The sequence below is a fragment of the Ornithodoros turicata genome, chromosome 6 (assembly GCF_037126465.1).
Source record: "Ornithodoros turicata isolate Travis chromosome 6, ASM3712646v1, whole genome shotgun sequence".
In the NCBI taxonomy this organism is placed as follows: Eukaryota; Metazoa; Arthropoda; class Arachnida; order Ixodida; family Argasidae; genus Ornithodoros; species Ornithodoros turicata.
In genome coordinates this window covers 67,706,353-67,724,966 of record NC_088206.1, presented here as the reverse complement: position 1 = coordinate 67,724,966, position 18,614 = coordinate 67,706,353, and the positions used below count along the sequence as shown (strand labels likewise).

At 44.9% G+C, this 18,614-nt stretch overlaps 3 protein-coding genes across 4 annotated transcripts in view; 2 read left to right on the top strand and 1 right to left on the bottom strand.

The window, feature by feature from the left end:
• Positions 1-140: 140 nt before the first annotated feature.
• On the bottom strand, positions 141-4,079 carry LOC135397141 (uncharacterized). The gene is made up of 2 exons (XM_064628507.1): positions 2,710-4,079; positions 141-1,691 (listed from the first exon to the last, which is right to left on the bottom strand). The coding sequence occupies exons 1-2, from the start codon at positions 3,430-3,432 to the stop codon at positions 1,107-1,109; spliced, it is 1,308 nt and encodes a 435-aa protein (XP_064484577.1). The 5' UTR covers positions 3,433-4,079; the 3' UTR covers positions 141-1,106.
• Positions 4,080-4,152: 73 nt separating this feature from the next.
• LOC135397142 (actin-related protein 10-like) lies at positions 4,153-11,752 on the top strand. Its single transcript, XM_064628508.1, has 13 exons — positions 4,153-4,311; positions 4,585-4,657; positions 4,745-4,824; positions 4,908-5,016; positions 5,087-5,194; positions 5,615-5,682; positions 5,744-5,823; positions 6,285-6,320; positions 6,703-6,791; positions 7,014-7,090; positions 7,179-7,260; positions 8,830-9,031; positions 11,532-11,752. Exons 1-13 carry the CDS (start codon positions 4,235-4,237, stop codon positions 11,672-11,674), a joined length of 1,224 nt encoding a protein of 407 aa, XP_064484578.1. The 5' UTR covers positions 4,153-4,234; the 3' UTR covers positions 11,675-11,752.
• Positions 11,753-12,596: 844 nt separating this feature from the next.
• The window catches only part of LOC135397139 (putative epidermal cell surface receptor), a 68,002-nt gene continuing 61,984 nt past the window's right edge, over positions 12,597-18,614 (top strand). For both annotated transcript variants that reach the window (XM_064628506.1, XM_064628505.1), the window contains exon 1: positions 12,597-13,061. In XM_064628506.1, coding sequence (XP_064484576.1) covers positions 12,710-13,061 — 352 coding nt within the window. In that variant the 5' untranslated portion in view covers positions 12,597-12,709. The remainder of the gene's footprint in view (positions 13,062-18,614) is intronic.

Sequence of the window (18,614 nt, the reverse complement as noted above, 5' to 3'; positions counted from 1 at the left end):
TCTGCTTTTGATGCTTCACAGAGTGTAGCTATAGATTCATCAATAGTCAATACTACTAGTTGGCTGCAACCTTTGATATACATTTGCACAGTGACACTGAGCATTACAATGAATGAATTACAATTAAGAAAGGACAACCCTCCCTTTTAAAATGAATTTAATTATAATTATTCAATTTAATTTTAATGAATTTGCTCTATAAAATGCCTACACTGTAACGTTGGCAGATTCTAACATGCACGCACCTTATGTTTGAATAGAAAGTGTAGAGAGCCTGTAGTCAACATGACTTAAAGGCATGGAAATCTTTAATACATATTTCAACTATTTCACGATAACAAACGTGATAATATTTCCAAAACAGAGACAAAGAAAAAAAAAAAACTGACAGGATCAGGAAAAGCATGCAATAACAACAGAGCTTCTTGATTGACACAAATTAAATCCATTATATCCTTATCTGCTTTCATCAGTTTTAAAGCCCACAGCTGTGAAAAATGCACAAACCTAGGCAGACATATGCTAGACTTCCAGTTCATTGACACTTATCTTGGTTGATGTTCACCACCCTACAGCTAAGCTGTCCCCCCCCTAAAATTCGTCATGCCATTGCACTCGTTATCTAATCAAAACATAGTTAGACCCTGAAGTTTTTAGGGTTAAACCCGATTTTTCCCCGAATTTGCGCCCTGAAATGAGGTTCACCTATCTAGGGTTAAACCCGATTTCTATCTGCAAAACTGCACCTAGGCTAGGCACCTCAAGGCATCGACATACTAGTTTCTCACAAAATATGCGACTGCCCCTTACTTCTGGCACTCTGGATAAACGGTACAGTGAACGTTTATTCTACAATAATGCCCGATTTCTCCCCGAACTCAGTTAGATGGTAATTTTTCTGCCCGAATTTGCACGAATTTTCTACATCAATTTATTGACCCGATTTCTACCCCCCCCCCCCCCACCCCCGAGTTTGGAAAAATATAAAACCCGAAAACTTCAGGGTCTAAACATAGTACAGGCTCATTATTACATTGAACTTTGTGAAACTCATTTCACACATCCACACTAAAAATCGTGCGGCAACGCAGCACAACAGCGCCGCATCACTCCAAATTTTCTTTCAATATTTCTATCAGGTCTTTCAACAATTCGTTGATGCACTGCCCGCTTTCTTTTTCGTACAGTCTCACGACACGCTGCTTTTCGACGCATTCGACGACTTCTGCAACGAAAACTTGTCCCCGCAAATAAGCGATGATGCCCGCGTCGACCTCGTCGACCCCCTGCGGCCTGACGGACATCGCAAACGCGGGAACGTCGAGGAACGGTGCCGGGAGCGACCTTAAATTTTCCGTGCCAACTGTTCCTTTGTTTCCGTAGTCGACGTAGAACACTTCGACAGCGGCACCCCGCTCCCGTTCGACGCGTGCCCGGTACCACGTCCCGTCTTCCGGCCGTAGCGCCGCGACGTAGGTGTGCGGTTCCGGGACGCCCGGGACTTGCGGTTCGTCGGGGATCGCGGATTGCAGGGCCTGCATCGTGTTCACCAGTTCGCGGAGCATGGAAGTTTCTTGAACGTATATGAAGTTGGAGCGAACTCCGACGACGACTACGTCGGTGCGGGTGCTTTGTGGCAGGTGACGTTTTGCTATCTTGCGTTGTTGTCTCTGGCTGGGGACGTCTTGAGGCTGCAACAGAACGTGGAGCAGTGATGCGCGACGACAGCTTAATAAATGTGAAAGAACAGTTCTTTCGTGTTCATCAGTTGCCGCCTGCGTCGATCCCGTCGTATGAATGTGCACTCTTAAAAATGAACTTCACCGCATAGCAGGCTCCTGACCAACTATCATCTCGAATGATATCGTTATCTGCCCTGATTTGTTGAAAATGGGGGGCGTACGCCTTTTTTGTGACACTTATGCTGTTCATAATTGTCACGAAAAAGGCGTACGCCCCCGTTTTCCAACAAATCAGGGCAGATAACGATATCATTCGAGGTGATGGTTGGCTAGGAGCCTGCTATGCGGTGAAGTTCATTTTTAAGACTGTGTGTGAGAGTGAGCAAAAATGTATGAGTGAAAGGAGGATGAGTGAGAGAGAGTGGCTGGTGTGTCCCTTCAGATAACGCACCCAGGAAGTCGCTGAGAAGGCGTGTTAGCTTAGCTCAATTGGTAGAGCCCTGGACCGGCAATCCAGAAGATGTGGGTTAGAGTCCTACAGCTGGCTAACCTTTTCAGTGACTTTCATCTTTCATCGTTAATAAATGTGCTTCACCACCTTTTGTGTCACGCACGGGAAAATATGGAGGCCAAATACTTTTTTTTTGGGGGGGGAGGGGGGAGCGTAAAAGTTTGGTTTTATTTCGGGAGCTGTGAAATGGGGTGAAACATTGGGGCAACGTCGTTGAAATCGCAGAATTTCAGGTGAAAAAGATTATGAAGAAAAAAATCTCCTCTCCCACTTTATACGCAAATGGAATGCTGTGCTACAGTGCTTAGTGCGGAGCACTTGGGATTGTCCAGTGTCTTTTTGCACGGCTGGACCTGCACTTCGGTGAGTTTGGTTGCACAATGGTGCAGGTAGGGGGTGGAAACTGGTTCCACCCTAAAAAATGGTCTGCTTACGTTACACTTGCATGACCTATGCAACTTTTATGACCCTCCACGTATGTGTTTTGCTTTGAAACAGGTTAGGTACTATACTGACCTCTGGCGTGCTGCTGCCAGACGTTGGAATAATGGACGTGGTTTCACTGAAGGTGACACGTAATTTCGACGCTCGCTTTCGCTTGTCGGACCTCGTTGCTCCTTCCACACAGGATGTGGGATCCACCTTTTCGCTGACAACTACCTCGGCGGCAGATCCAACGTCGAGGGTCTCGCAGTTTCCCATAGTTCCGCTGCTGCTATCGCCGGATGCAACATTTTCGTTGCAGACTTTCTCGGTGGTTGCTTCTACGTCGTGCGACTTGCAGACCCGTGGAGTTCCTTTCTTTGCTAAAATCCGTTTCAGTCTGTCGACCGTGGGTGACCGGATGGGTTTGTTCTCTTCTGGTTCACAATTTGTCACGTGCACGTCAGGTGTATTAGGCCTTGATAGCAGCGGATCCGTCTGTGGTTGAGCGTCAGGACTAGGTTGTGGTTCACGTGAAGCTACTGGTGGACTTGTCACCTGCGTTGCAGGTTTCTGTATCAAATCACTGACTTCGTCACCCTTGTGTAAAATGTTCCTCAGGCGAAGCACTTTAGCCTTAGTAGAGTTTTTGTTGGGAAAAATTTCTGTTGGGAGCTGTTGAACTGTGGTTGTAAGTGCTGGTAGCTTGTGTTCTAGGTTACCAATATTACTGGAGTCGGATTTGGGCCTTCGAGGATTTATGGTCTTTCCCTGTAAGATATCTTTCAAACGTTGACAGCTGTTCGTAGTAGCCATGGCTGCCGAAGACGGAGGCGATTACGTTTTGTCGCTTTGTATGCGACAAGAACGTGAAACTAGTGAAACAAAAAAAAAAAAACAGGCAAGCAATGCACGCGCACGTGCCTTGCAGGCGTTTTTCCACGCGGAACACTTCCTCTTCTTCTTCGTCAAAACTGGCGCTTACTGGCAGTTTGTGATTTAAGCGCGAGGATTTAGCACACTATGAAAAACTGGCTGAGTGGATGATATGTAGGAGATGATTGAGAAAAACATGGTGTGAGCATAGGCTCGTCATGAACTTCGTCAACTTAGAACTTCTACTTCTCGTGTTCGCACGTCCTGTTCGATCAGTTGTTATGGTTGTTGACCCGCATGCATGGCAAATATTACGTGCCTTCATCGTCGTCTTAAGAGATGCAGAAGATGTGGGTTCAAGCCCTACAGCTGGCTAACGTTTTCAGTGACTTCCACCTTTTATCTTATGAGAGTTACGTTCCAAGCGTTTTTTTATGTCGTCTGCTAAAGCTACCGTGGTTTCATTTCCTCGTTTATCTTCACCATAAGCGAAAAACGAACGACGCTCGAAGCAACACGTTCGGACACATCAGTGACAAGTATTTGGTACACAAAACAGGAACTTTTACCAAACTGCAAAATAAACAAAACAAAGTACCCGAGAAAGCGACAGATGACGCTGTAAATCATACTGTGTGGCGACACCTAGACCTATTTCGTAGAACTAAAATAGAATTCATCTGTGGCTGTGCCGTGAAAGGATGTTATGATACCCGAAGTACACAACTTTTGTGCCTGAAAAATGCCGCTGTACGAAGGCATCAGCTTTGCGGCAGAGAAGAATTCCGTAATCTTGGACCTCGGGCGAGCTTACACAAAGTAAAAATGACATATATGTGCAGATAGTAGGATCTTTGACGAATTTGTCGAGAAGTCTCCACACACTTGCGTTGCGATGGAGGGGCTGCGAATTAAATTACAATTTAATAATATCTCACATAATACCCAGTACTTCAATGCCCCTTTTCTTTGTGACAGTGTTTGATTATCTGTAACTGAACGGGTGACTAATTCAACTGCTCCTGTGATTAAGAAAATGAGACGCTTGTTTTTAGTGGGACAGCTGCGAATATAATTTCTTCACGATTTCAGGTGTGGCTTTGCACGAGAACAAAGTCCAAGGATAATTATACCAAGCACAATCCCGATCTCCGACAGCGATCTGGCAAGTAGCAGAAATAATACGCCTGAGTACATTGTCACAGAAGCATGAAGGGCTGCGAGAATTAACAAAAACCTCTTCTGCGTCCAGGGTCACAACATATGGAACTACGTTGGAGCTGACGACCTGTTCACGACCTTGAAAGAGTTTATGTACATTTTATACTTCAAGTAAGTGACACAGCAAAACAGATACATTTTGCAGTGCTCACTACAAAAACGTCCTCACCTGTAATCGTCAACCTTTCACACAGATATCTTGCAGTCAGTCCAAAGGATCGTCAGGTCGTCATTGTGGAGTCTGTTTTATGTCCGACACTGTTCCGCAACACGATTGCGCAGGTTCTTCTTGAGCATTTCGAGGTTGGTTCTTGCTACTGCTCAATAGCGCAAGCGACCACGAACATAAATTATACACTCGCACACTTTGCAGGTGCCAGGTGTCGTATTTGTTCCTTCTCACCTGATGGCATTGTACACTCTTGGGATCAACAGTGCCCTTGTCTTGGATTGTGGCTACTTCGAAAGCATATGCCTTCCCATATCCTGTTTGTGTAACAAACTGAGGCGTAACTAAAAATTTACAGTGTTATGGTTACAGAACAGTAGTACCATACCTTGCGCCTGAAGATATACTCCAGGCACTGGAGTAGCCAGAAATGGGGGGGGGTTAAACCCCGCTCAAAATTGTACCTTTGATTATGCACTTGAGAGAGGGAAACAAGGAAGGAACTCCTGCTCCCCCATGTAAAGTCCCCATGGAGCCCCTCCCAAAATATTTTTCTGACTACGCCGCTCATCCCAGGGACATGGGAAGACTTGAAAGTGGAGGTTGTCAAACTATTTATTGGTAGAAGCTTTCTCAAATCCAAGAAATTTTGACTTTTTTGATGTGAGGTGCTTTTTTTTTTTCGCTTCAGCGAGCCATTTACGTGTCATTCCTTAACAATAGATTGTGCACGTATTTGAAGGGGTTTGTATATTGAGCGCATGGCAAGCTCTTCCTCTCGGTGGATCAGCTATCCACAGGTGGGTGGATGATACTGACTTTTCTTTTTTCCGTTATCTCATCAGATTGTTTTTCTTACAGGAGGATAGAAAGCGAACTTAGTGAGGCTTCAGTTCAGGGACCAGGGAGACGGCGATGTAGATTAGAAGACGTTCTACAAGGTACGTTGGCTCAAAACCATCGAGTGCGCTGCAAAAAAACAAAGTAACAAACATTTTGAGCTGTAAAAGTGCATGGAGGGCTAATAATTACATTGAAAACAGGTTTTAAACATAATACGTACTATCTTTTTTTTGTATTAGTATTCGCAGAATGATGCTCTTCAGATTATCGCCCAGTTGACAAACAAAAAAAACTAATAAACATTGGTGCTTGGAATATCAGTGAAATGATTACTGATTAGCAGTTTGGAAACTGATAATTAAAAATGTCACATTAGTTTACCCGTCTGATTCGCAAAAGATATTGACTCTGTCTTTGTCACAGCCTAATTGTCTTGGATACATGAGTCTGTGTGACAAGCTGCGTCTAAAAGTTGGCGGAACATCTTTTGTAGTTTCAATTTGAGAAGCGAAAGGACAAAACTCGAAAGTGGCATTTACACGGTTCAATCAATTTGCAGAACAGCTGAAGGAACCTGTCTTGGAAGACATCAAAGGTAAGGTAGACCCTTTAGCATCTAATCTGCTGTGGATGTGGACGGTTTGAGATACACATTCCCTTGGAAGAATACAAAGAAATGGACAAAGTTCAAGAGTATTTGCTTTGTGTGACAGGCACATTAAGGTCAAAAGCCGAGCTTGAGGTCACGCAAGATGTCGGCATTGAAACCAGGGAGAAACTGGTGCAAAAAACGACAAGTCTCTGTGACCCCCAAACTCTCGAACCCAGAAAGAAATGGCTAGTCTCGACAGCAGACACAATTACCTGTACAGCACGCTTTTCTAGCCTTCTGTAACTTTTCAGTGCGCAAAGAAAACTAGACTGAACTCTGTCAGGTACATGATTGGTAAAAGGTACCCTCCGCGTACTTTTTCCAGCTCGAACTTGCTTTGTGACAACAATGCAGAGAGGTCAGCAGCTTCAGATCTGGGGACTGTGTCGCAGTCAAGGGGAGTCAGCGGGCCATGTAAGTTGCCCCATGCGGGCTTTTTGTCACATAGTTTTTGTTTTGCTAGATGTGTGTATGTAGAGAGGACCTTCGAGAACACAGGAAGTAGCAAGGAAGCTCCTTTTCTGTACCTTTGCCAATTCTCATTGTTTGCAAAAATGGGTTTGACCAAGTTCGACCCCAAGATACAAGGCTCCTAAGTGTATACTTCGTAGATGAAGAACTGTTTTTTGTTATCAGGAGCCCCCGAAGCCACCACCCGAAGTGGAGTTTCCGCTGGATGGGGACATGGTGGTTACCGTTCCGGGAACATTGAGGTACGTCCTTGTAGTTCCTCATCAAATACTTTTTGGTACGAAGCAGGATGAGTAACTGATTTATTTCTATCCTATGTTTTGCAAACAGAGAGTACGCAGCAGAGGTGCTCTTTGAGCTGGATGGAGATATGAAATCTGTGGCCACGTTGTTGCTCGACTCCATCCTAAAGGTAGTATTTTTGCGAGTCGTTTGAAAGTCATGTTGTGATGGAACACGGCCTGGCAACCTGGCTGTACTCTTGTACAGCCGTACCTGTGCCTACAGATACTTTGGCCTAAGATTCCTGTGCACTGCACTGGCTGTTTTGCAGATATACTTGATATGATATGCCGATAGCTGATGTGCATGATGTTGGAGGAGTTTCGTTGTTGTCGGTGTTGATTTTCTATTCTCTGATTTTCCTTCTGTGTATTCACTAGATCATTCTGTTTTCAGTTGTTTTTTTTGTTTTTTTTCCCAGGTTGGGAAATAAAAATCGGGTTTTATGTCTGAAGCTGTGAAACAGGGCGAAATTGCGTGATATCGTGTCAAGGAGCAGATTTTGGGGAGGAAAAAAGAAATTGGTGGAAGGAACGAGGTGGCAAGAGGCAGAGGAAAGGGCAAAGTACTTTGTGCTCACTTGTGCTTGTGCTTTGGCAAGTTCAACTCTCAGGGTGTTTTTTTTAATGCTTTACCCGAAGTGACAGTGAGGGCAGATCACGGTGGAGTTTACCAAGTTCAACCGTAGAACACAAGGCTGTAAGACTTGACACGCACATTCACATCAATGAAAACTATGTATCTTTTACAGTTATCGGGCGTAACAAGAAACTAAAAACCTAAAAATAGCTTTTACTTCAGAAAATTATGAAACTACTTAGAATACACTGATACAAACTTTTGCCACAGTTTGAGGCCATTTGCATTCGTGTCATATATTAATTAAGCTAATTTTGCTAATTGAACTCAAAAATTGTCCAAGCAAAAGGTAGCATTTTTCATCATGAATTTGGAACCCTATAGGCATAACACAGTATTCCAGGCAGAAGCACTGTGATTTTTACAAAATTTCGACAAAAATTTGACAGCCAAAAATCCGTCGCTGGGCAAAGCATGTTCAGTGAAACCTGCATTTGCGGAACTTTTGGCTCCACCTTTATCGATGCGAAGTGGAAAGAGAGACACATCTTATTCTGATCAAGGGCCTTGTCGCACAACTGGTCATTATCAGTGGCTGACAACAGACACGTTGATAAGGGTGAAAGGTATGATTGTGGCGTGGTTTGTTTTCTTGCATAGGAGTGAAGGAATTTGGATGGAGCCAATAGTTCCGCACACGTAAATATCTGCGAGCACACTTTGCCCAATGACGGATTTTCGGCTGTCAAATTCTTGTAGAAATCTTGTAAAAAATCTTATTGTATTGGCAAAAATTAAAAAAAAACACGATTTTGATTTGAATAGTGTCTGATGACCACAGGCTCACGAATTCATGAAGCAAAATGCTACCTTCTCTTGGGTAATTTACGAGTTCAGTGAACAAAATTAGCTTCATTAATGCTGAGTAAATGGCCTCAATGTGTTGCAAAAGCCTGTATGAGTGTATTCCATGTAGTCTCATAATCTTCTCTAGTGAAACCTATTATTAGGAATTTTAATGACGTCCTTTCATGAAACACACATACGTGTTGTGAAGCCGAAGACCAAAGACACCTTCATAGTTGGTGTCTCGGTATGTCACGTAATGCTTCAAACCCAGGCTCCGATGGACGCGCGGAAGAAGTTGGCGGAGAACATTGTTGTCATGGGTGGCACGGCGATGCTGCCGGGATTCAGGCATCGTTTGCTCAACGAGCTGCACCAGCTTGTCAAAGACCCAGACTACAAGAGGAGAATGAAGATCTCAGTCTTCAAGTTCCACAATCCGCCATGCAAGGAGAACTACACTGCGTGGCTCGGAGGTGCGTTTCGTCCGCGTGTTATCGATGATATGAGCGGCTAGAGGTGGTTCTCCTACTAGAGGACACCTCGTGGGATTAACATTGAATCAGATATGAGCAGGGTTGTCTAGCGAAAACCTGTCGCTGTGTGGGCAGCACTGCCACGTACGCCCCTCCCCCTCCCCATCTGGATCCACCAGTACAATGATAGACAGGATAGACACTTTCTTTGAACTCAAACCAGAGGCGGATCCCGAGCCCTCTGTTTGTGTGTGTGTGTGTGTGCGGGGGGGGGGTTCTTTGTCGGAGCGCGTAGTGGAGGAGGGGAGAGAGGGAAACTCAATGTATAAAGTGACGTTTTGGGGGCGATCGCCCCACCCTCCCTCCTTAGATCCGCCACTGACTCGAACTATGGTTAAATCGCAGTATAAATCGCGTGCCTAAAGAATTCGCATATAACAAATTCGTCGTTAAAACAACAACTTTATTATAAAGGGACGGTCTCGTACAGCCGGGGCAATTCCGAAACTTAGCCAAGACTTTATTCACGAGTACTGTAGACATACAACCGTCAAAGTTTCATTCAGAATAACGGAGTCGTTTTCGAGGAATGTTTTTAAACGTTCCGTAATAGCAGACGACGAAAGCAGCGCTTCACCCTCATGCAACGTCACGCATGACATCTGCCTGCGGGTATGTCGCCCAATTGGTTGAGCGACGAGCGAATCAGCTGTTTGCCATGGCAGTTGCAACTCGCAGAATGATCGTGGGTGGAGTCATCCCCATAAGCTCTCCTTTGCTCTCGAAATGGGGACGGTCAGAGATAACATAAGAGCTGCGACCACAGACGTATATCTCCGCGAGCCGAGGATGTAGTCCGTGCAATGACTGTGGGGCTTGCGAGAATGTGGCGCATAATCGGATACGTGGAAGCTAAGTCACGTGTTTTCTTTCCGTGAGTATCCAATGCGGCTTTTAAATAAACACGCACTCCTCCCTCATGTACGTCGTCAGCGACACTTCATTTCGAAACTTTTATCAGTGTGCAACGAGAAGTGTAATGGAGGCGCGTAATATATTTTTGGTCGGAGCTGTAATGCGACCGCCAAAGACTGACGACTTCATATTTGTGTGTGGGATTGGCGTGCGGCTTTTAACTTGTCATACACATGGACATAGTTGTTCTAAACCAGCAAGTAGGACACTTCTTAGAATTCCCGCGAGAGTTCCCACGGTCCCCAGTCACTTCTGAAAGCCGCCTGCTCACGCCAGTGCACTAGAGCGTTTTTGGTTTTCGTTTCGTTTCGTGCGTTCGGCGGTTCGTTTTCGGTTTCGTGTTCCGCCAGCGTAAAGTACCAGCGCCAGGAAGATATGTACGAATGTTCCACTTCCTGCTTTGCTGTTTTTCGCTTTTCTTTTTAGTTCTGTTAATAATATTTTCAAATTATACGCCTTTATTAGTCGTGAGATTGCTGACGACATGGGAGGCGGTGTCATGTGGTACGCAGTTTTTCGCTAGGTGGCGCGTGCAAATTCCGTGTCCTAGGGTGCCTGAATACACATGTGATAGAGCACTCTTGATATGTTTACCTTTCTTTTCTGACTTTTTTTCACAACGGCATATGCGCATGACCTTGAGGCGCCGGACAGGGTTCCCTCTGTCTTCACTAGATGGCGCAGTATGGGGACGACAGAAGTGGGGACCAGTGGGGGGACCGCACGAACGGCGCGAGCTCGTCTGTTCCTCTCCGGATCGGTTTTGGTCCTCTGTGCTGCCCACGTGAACTTGTTTTGGCTCGCGCCGAGCGTGGTTCGCTGGAGAGCCGATAGGATACAACGCGTATATGAAAAAGGTTCATTGCGGTGATAGGGCTCGCGGCGACGTCTGGTGAGAAATAATTCGCCATTCGTCAAGCAACAGTGCTCTATGTTCCCGTGTGATCTGCGAGCTCGTGATGACTATGTAGTCGAAACGTAGCCTGCATTTTATTTCTTTTTGTTTCGTACCCGCTGTTATGCGAATTCAAAGTAGTTTTTCCTGACGTAGCAATGCGAAGGTAGCGGTACCTTCGACACAGTGTTGCCCGTCGTTTTCAACTTTCATTTTCTAAAATCCTGCGAGTACTGAGGGCTCATGCTGACAGACAGATGCATTTTGCTGAGATTTCACATCTCCTGCAAAGTAGTTTCCAGTGCAAATTCGTTATCCAGCGACTAAGATTTTTTAGAGTACGAACATATGCAAAATACGTAAATATAACACATATGCAACATATGTAAGTAAAAAGTGGAATAGCTGTTATTCGGTCTGACTCAAAAGGCCACATATATCGTCAATGTTTAGCCCACGTTTATTTTTTGTTTTTTTTCCCCAGAACTTTATATTTTTATTTTCGATAAGTGAAGATTTGGGTCAATTTTTGCGTGTTTTTTCGATGGCTGGTGGGAGCATAGAGAGCGATTGTGCCTGTTGACCAACCACACCTCCCTTTGGCTTATAAATCTTCTCCCTCGCATTCAGCGTCCATTTACGGATCTACGGATGCCCTGAACCTGCAGTGCATCACCAAGGATAAGTTCCAGGAAAACGGAAAACACATTCCCGATTGGTCGGACCAAATGTGGCAGAAGATGTCGGTCAGCAAGTCCAGCAAATCAGCATAAAGCTGATTATGCCTCTTTTTGTTTATTTTTTCTTCCCTTTTTACACGCTGCCGTTCATGAAAAAAAAAGAACACATTGTTTGATGTGTATTGTATCGTCCACTAAGTTAGTTTTTTTTTCTTTCCATAATTTATTTTGTGCATAATTCCGTGGGTATTTGAATTACTTTGTGCGGTTATTTTAATTCGCGCAAGCGTTTTATTCATTTGAACTTGTTACGACAATTGAAGTTAAGATACTGTGCCTGAGAATGTAACGTTTATTGAGATTGTTAAACTTATTTTGGAAATGAGGATAATAAAATAAGGAAAAGGGAAATGCTTCTGTGTACGTTATTTACTTTCACCTTTAGAAATAACTATGTCGGTATCTCTCGAGGTGTGTGGGAATATTTATGCATGTTTAAAATATAAAGGTTGCGTTCTGTAACCCGTATCGTTATATGATTTGTAATCGTCATCGTTGAATCGCGGATCAACAGACCTAGCGGATTCGCCGCGCAAGAAGCTGTAGAGAAAAACAAAACGAACTTCATGAAAACAGTTCATAGGCATCATTAAGCGAGAGTGACATCGAAATCAGGATCAGGTGACTTGGAAATGACCCGTATAATTTCCTGCCCGTAACCTGATTATTAGTGTCGAAACCGAAACTAACATTAATAAGCAAGTGGTAACAGTGTCTTCTGCTTTTTCATTCGTCGCAGACGACGAAACAACGCTACAAATTACACACAAGAAAGAGCAAAGTAGATAAGCAAAGAAAAAAAATTAGCACTTCTCCAACGGCAGCCCCTCAATCCTACATCGCCGGTCGGGAAAGAGAGTTTGGGGTCGCTCTTCCCTTGAGTCGTTTTTCTTGTTTCCCGGCCCCCCTCGCCTCTGCAAAGGAATCCCACGGAATCGCTAGTCAAGGGCCGGCCACGCTCAAAGCCGGATGGCAGCAGACGACCACCTGCTTTGATTTCTGCACGCTTTCTGGAACGTCTTCTGCTGTGTTCTGTTGGCGTTCTACGCCGTGGAAACCGGCCTTGTTATGGCTGGCAATAGGCGTCTGTTGATTTCCACAGCTTTAGTCGTCGTCTTTGTGCTTGTGCCGGTGTCTTCGTTGCCGACGACGGGTTCAGCCGCGGCGCCCTCATCGCCAGTGTCATCGCTTGACGAAAATTCGTCTGCGACAAAAAGTGACAATGAAGCGGGGGTTTCGGTTTTAAAATGTGCCTGTGGTGTTGACGTTAGCGATTGTCCCGCAGGTAGGACTGCAAAAACAACCAAGTGTCCGTGTGGGTTGATGTGCGCGAGGCTAACGGGTGAAAAGTGCTCGTCGGATGAGCCCTGTGCCAAGGAGTTCGGACTGTCCTGCGACCCCGTCGGCCTTATCTGCAAGGGTGAGTGTCAGCCAGGACGATACGTGTCAAATTCGTGTGGGCCCCTTTTGTTTTGAGTCGGTTGGGAAACAGGGTTTTTATGTGGGCGGGTTGGGTGGCGTATTTGGAGCAAGGCTGTCATGTTCGAGGATTCTGCCTCAAGAAAAAAGGTGGTGCAGGTAGTCGATAAGCTACCGCAACATCGTGGAGAAATGACATGAGGGTGCGACGAAAAACGCCTTTCCTTGCTGCTTTTTATTTTTTCCCCCTTTTTCTGTGTGAATGAGTGCGGTAGTGGTGACAGCTCGGCGTTTCGCCGGTCAACAAGCTGTCAGTTATCACCGATAAGGTAATGTCGTTGTCACGAAACCCAAGTGTGATAAACAACACAGTATTGGGTCTGATTTTCACAGATATCTATGCTCAGTAGCCGGTTGGTAACTTGTCAACTGTGTCAACGTACTACGGGTATGGAATGAATCGTTGACGTGATTGGAATTTTACAATTAGACAACACAATACCACGCTGAGTAGTAGTGCCCTCTGATATCACTGGAATTCGTTAATTTTTACTGAGCAGTAGGAATATTATTTATTTTCTGCTGGATATATACAACCTTTTTCTGTTGGTTAAGATAGAAACAGCTTGAACATATACACAAAAAATAAATTACGCAGAAAACTCCAATGTATAGAACGGAACAGAAAGACAACGCGAGCAAACATATGTAGTTCATAAAAATAAATAGAGCTAATACATCGAGTTCTCTTTGAGAATGTAGACAAGAACATTTGTGTCTGGGAGTACGCGTAACATGTTGTACGAAAAAAAAAAAAAAAAGTCACATGTTACAGCTATAGTAACGGGAGGGTCAAATCTGTGAACGTGTCTCGAAAAATGTTTTATTGTGAGAAATTTTACACGTGGACTTTATTTTGTAAGTATTCGTGACGTGGTCATAACTCTATTAACTCTGCTTTGTAGCCCTCTTTACTTTGTACACTAGTAAACAATCGTTTTGACATAACACGTAAGTAGTCCCCAATTTCAACACGTTGACACGAGTTATAGAAGAAAAAAAGCATACTTCCACTTCCTTTATTTGCAAGGCTCCCGAACACCAATTGGTCGCTTTTGTTTTTCTTTGCCTGAAGATGTCTGAGCAAAACACGGCACATCCATTACCATCGCCTATGTAATCATCTCCCCCTCACCCCTACATTGCACTGCACACACAAGTCGAGCAAGTCACACAAAGCAGACGACCTTCTTCGCACGCATCGCTGTCGTCTGCTACGAAAGAAAGCAAAGCAGCAGACAAATTAGCATTCCACAATCTCTCGATTCCCGTTTCTCATTTTCTTTTCGCGTTCTTGTTTTCTTCTTTTTTTTTTCTAAAAACAAAAAGAAAACGAGCTACGCAGGTCCAGAAGATTCTTCTTGAGCAATAATAATAATTTGGGGCCTTCCCTCCCCTTTCTCGAAGCACCACCGCGAAGAGCAGTGACTCCGTAACGACGCTGGCCAAAGTTGGCTGAAGCGCAAGTTGGGCAGGCAACTGTGGAAGAGGGGGGCAACCACTTTTCCTTCTGCGTTCATATCAAGAAGGTTCCTGCCCTTTGAGAAGCGCGGTCAAAGTAGACGTCGCTAGTAATAGGCATTACGCAAGGTCTCGGAGGGCGGACGGCCTTCGCCTTTTACTTCTTTCTCTGCGAATAAAATGCCGTGTGCGACAGATTCGTGGGCAACGTGAATATAGTTTCTGTTCCGGTTTTGCATTAGTGTACAGAAATCGGCCATGTTTCTTCGCAACTCGCACTCGTTTATTACACCCTTACACACTCGAGAAAAAGAAAAAGAAATCGAAATGAAAAGCAACTGTGGAGCAATTAGACAGGTTCTGGTACCTTTCGGTAGCAATCACCCCCATTTTTTTAGCCCCCGCACAGCAAATAGTTCCTGAGCGTCGCATAAACCTCCGTGTGTATTTATTCACAAAAGAGACTATTTGTTATGGCAAAGCGTCGAAACCGTAAAAGCACTAAAATTGCGCTTTTTTCTTCTTCTAACAGTGTAGTATTTTACTCAATCTATGGTTCATTTCCACTGATTCACATATTTTCCTTCTCGCTTTTATTCGCTCTCTCTCTCTCTCTCTCTTTTGCTATGTAGTCAGTTAATAGTCTTAGTACAGATAAATTGTAGTCCTGAACCAAATCACAGGAATACTGCAATTTTTTATTCGTTCATGTGTTTGTTTTGCAATTTCTTGGTTCGAACCACTGGCGTAGCCAGAGGGGGAGGGGGGTTAGGGAGTTCAACCCCCCCCCCCGAAATCGTACGTTTGGTACTGCATTTGGGAGAGGGAAACGAGAGGAATCCTCCTCCCCCATGTAAAGTCCCCGTAGAACTCTTCCCTAAATATTTTTCTGGTTATACGCCGCTGGTTCGCACACGCTCTGTACCTATAATAACCCCCTCCCCCCCCATCACGTGTTGGCACCCCCTCCCACCTCCCCAGTGAAACCAAACGGAGCGAACGTGTGTACGCTAGCCCGGATTCATTACACCATAATAATGAAGCGATCATTCCAGTCCATATAGACACCTGTCACTATTCTGCCCCTGTACCGAGACGTGCCGTCTGAAGACTCCCCCGCCTTGAAGCCTCCGGTCTAGCCCGTTTCGTCGAGGAACCGCGCCCCGAGACTTTGACGTTTCTTGGGCAAACCCTCCTACCCACGCCTGTACCACGATTGCTTTGTTTCTCGGGCTCCTGTGCGTGTGTGTGTGTGCTCAAGGTAGTGTGCTGGGTGAACGCCCACCCTGCAAATATATAGAGGCGTTTGCTTTTCTAATGGGAGGTGACGCATGCCCATCAAGGAGAATGTGACACATGTGGAAACGTTTGGGATCCGAGTAAGACGTCGGCGTACCTAGAAATTTCGAAGGGCCCCCAAGTTATGTTGTGTGCGTCGCCGCGTTTCCCAAAACATTGTGTTGGATTTATCCTGCAGCATCGCTTTGATTTATTTTTATTTATTTATTTATTTGTTTATTATTTATTGTTTCATTTACTGATGTGCTCCAAAAGTTGCCGTTGGACCGGCTCGTTGAGGCAACCAACACCGGAGGCTGCTAGACCTAAGTTTATGGCGATAAAAAAAAAAAAAAAAAGTAGAACAACATGCGGGGTGCACTGCTGGAGCGTGTCATAAATCTGCACATTAAAAACAAGCAGTAGCACTAAACGCATCCCCCCGAATGTTTTTTAGACCACAGGAATAAAAATAGCTTCTCCACAGCACAGACGAATCGTGCGGTGAAGATGCTTTCCACAGTATGTCACATTCCGCTCGTATCAAAAAAAGATTCACAACAAAAATTTCAACCGTAAAATTTCGCGTTATTTTCGTATCTCAGCTCCACATACAAAAAAGAAAGGTGCTCCTCGTGAAATTCGATTCATCAGGATTCACAGTTGTCAGCTACCTATATCAGGTATCGGAATCACCTTTTGGATGTGGTTACACGGCTTCCAAAACGTCCTGTCTTATCTGGTACTACCAACAATACTAAAGCCATCTCCCTATACTTCGCATTCCGCGCACACCCGAACAACAACCCGACATCACCCTATATACAGCCTGCACAATCAGCTCACCTTCGCACATTCCTAAGCCTAATCTGCACTCTAAATCGAGCCAACATTCCTTCGTCCCGCAGCGCCACTTTGCCCGAAGTCGGCGCAATTTTTTTCGGTATCGAACGTCACCATCTCTCAAGAACAGACCCCCACACCCTCTAATAACACCCCCATCAAATCAGAATACCTTGCCCGTCAAAAAAACACTCAGCTGCTCCACGCGATACAGTTGAGCCATGTCGGAGATCAAGAGGTCTTCGCGGAGGTCAAAGGTGTCCACAGGAACATGTCACGTTCCGTTGTTGTAGAATGCGAGCTGCTTCCCCCGCGCCATACCGCTTGTTCATAGTTCACCCCGAAGTGATTTCCGACGAATAACGTGATTACATGGTTGAAGTCGTGATGTAGGGCTCAGTTAATGATTGCCGTGCATACGAAGCCTTTGTAGTGGCCACGGCGAGATGCCGATTTGTGAATGGAATTTGGTTTTGTGGATTAGGTTATGTCGCGGCGGTGGTTTCTCAAGAATGGCGGTGAAAGTAGTGCGTCCGGACGTATATCGTTCCGCGGTGTAGTTCCGTCTAGGATCTGTAATGAAAGAAAAAAAGGAGGTTCGATATTAGGGGTTTGATGTAAAGACAGCTTGTAGGCTTGTGTCGGGAACCGTCGGAAGGAAAATATGAGAGGTTGATATTTACTAAATATCACTCATATATGAAAGTAAATAAGCATGGAATGTGTGTGTGTAAGAAGGGGAAAATAGCTATGTCGAATGGGCCGCGACATCCACGAAACCTAAGATGTTTTAGTGTTCTTATTTGTTTGTCTGTTGTGTATCTCTTTTTTTTCTTCTTTGCTTAGCGTAACTGGGGCCCGCAGGCTTAACGACTACAAAGTGAAACATTCTTTCTTGTGAAAGTGAAAAACATTCTGAACAATTCGCGCAGAAAACTGCGTAAAGAGCTTAGGCCAGCACAAGGCCATTGAATTCCTCCACAGAAACAAACATACCTATACCAGTAACCTACGGAGGAAAAAAATAAGACGAGATAAATAAGTATCCACCCAATGTTGTCATCGTTGCAACATCGATTTCAGCCTCTTTCAGCCGAATAAGCCACGGGACACGATCCGGTTACTTCGCCCCATTACCCGTGTTTATGACACGGATTAGACCTGCGGCGTCGTGTGGCTGTCGTCTGCAATGAGGGTCGACCACATCGGCCGCAAGGATAACGGCTTCTGCTACGGATTAAATAGTCGCTTTTTTGTCACCCTCGTCCTTTCTCGTGCAGCAGGTTACGTGTGGCTCGGCCACTAGGTCTAACCTCTGTGAACTTGAAGGCAGGAAACCTGTTTCCGTCAGTTTGTGTCGGAGATACCGGTTGCTTGAAATGTCCCAGACGTTTCTCGCATGAAATGTTTCTCAGTGGCGGCGTTCACGCAATCGGAATAAATTGCCAATTGGAATAAATTGCTAATTGGAATAAATTGCTAATTCGATTAAATTGCTAATTTGAAGAAATTGCTAATTCGAAATAGTTTGCGGGTGTCGATGGCTCCGTGATTTGCTACGTCTGCTTCGACGTTGTGAGTCGAAATTCCACGAGAAACAGCGCTTGAGTGAAAACTGAGCAACTTCAGCTACACTAGAAGCAGTGCACACGTTACCACATGTCTTACAGCCTATATCTTTTTCTTTTTAGGAATAGTAGTATATAATACGTATATCATTGCTATGTAGCATTAAATATGAGACTTCCAGTCCACTACCGAAACGGTTTGTTACCATAACAAAGCTAGCCTATAACGCGGGGCAGATTATAACTTGACCGTGTCCGACTCGGCGCTAATTCCGCCCCCTAGTGGACTTCGAGTTCCAAACTAGTGTCCGTGTGCAACGTCGCGTTAGAAGCAAGGTATAGTC

What these genes read in the sequence shown, in the direction of transcription:
- LOC135397141 (XM_064628507.1), bottom strand. Translation starts at nt 3,432, where the DNA reads ATGGCTACTACGAACAGCTGTCAACGTTTGAAAGATATCTTACAGGGA. An exon ending in CTGGCAGCAGCACGCCAGAG is followed by an intron (nt 1,692 to 2,709) that starts GTCAGTATAGTA and finishes GTTCTGTTGCAG; the next exon opens with CCTCAAGACGTCCCCAGCCA.
- LOC135397142 (XM_064628508.1), top strand. Translation starts at nt 4,235, where the DNA reads ATGCCGCTGTACGAAGGCATCAGCTTTGCGGCAGAGAAGAATTCCGTA. An exon ending in TCGAAAGCATATGCCTTCCC is followed by an intron (nt 5,195 to 5,614) that starts ATATCCTGTTTG and finishes TAGATTGTGCAC; the next exon opens with GTATTTGAAGGGGTTTGTAT. An exon ending in TGTCTTGGAAGACATCAAAG is followed by an intron (nt 6,321 to 6,702) that starts GTAAGGTAGACC and finishes TACTTTTTCCAG; the next exon opens with CTCGAACTTGCTTTGTGACA.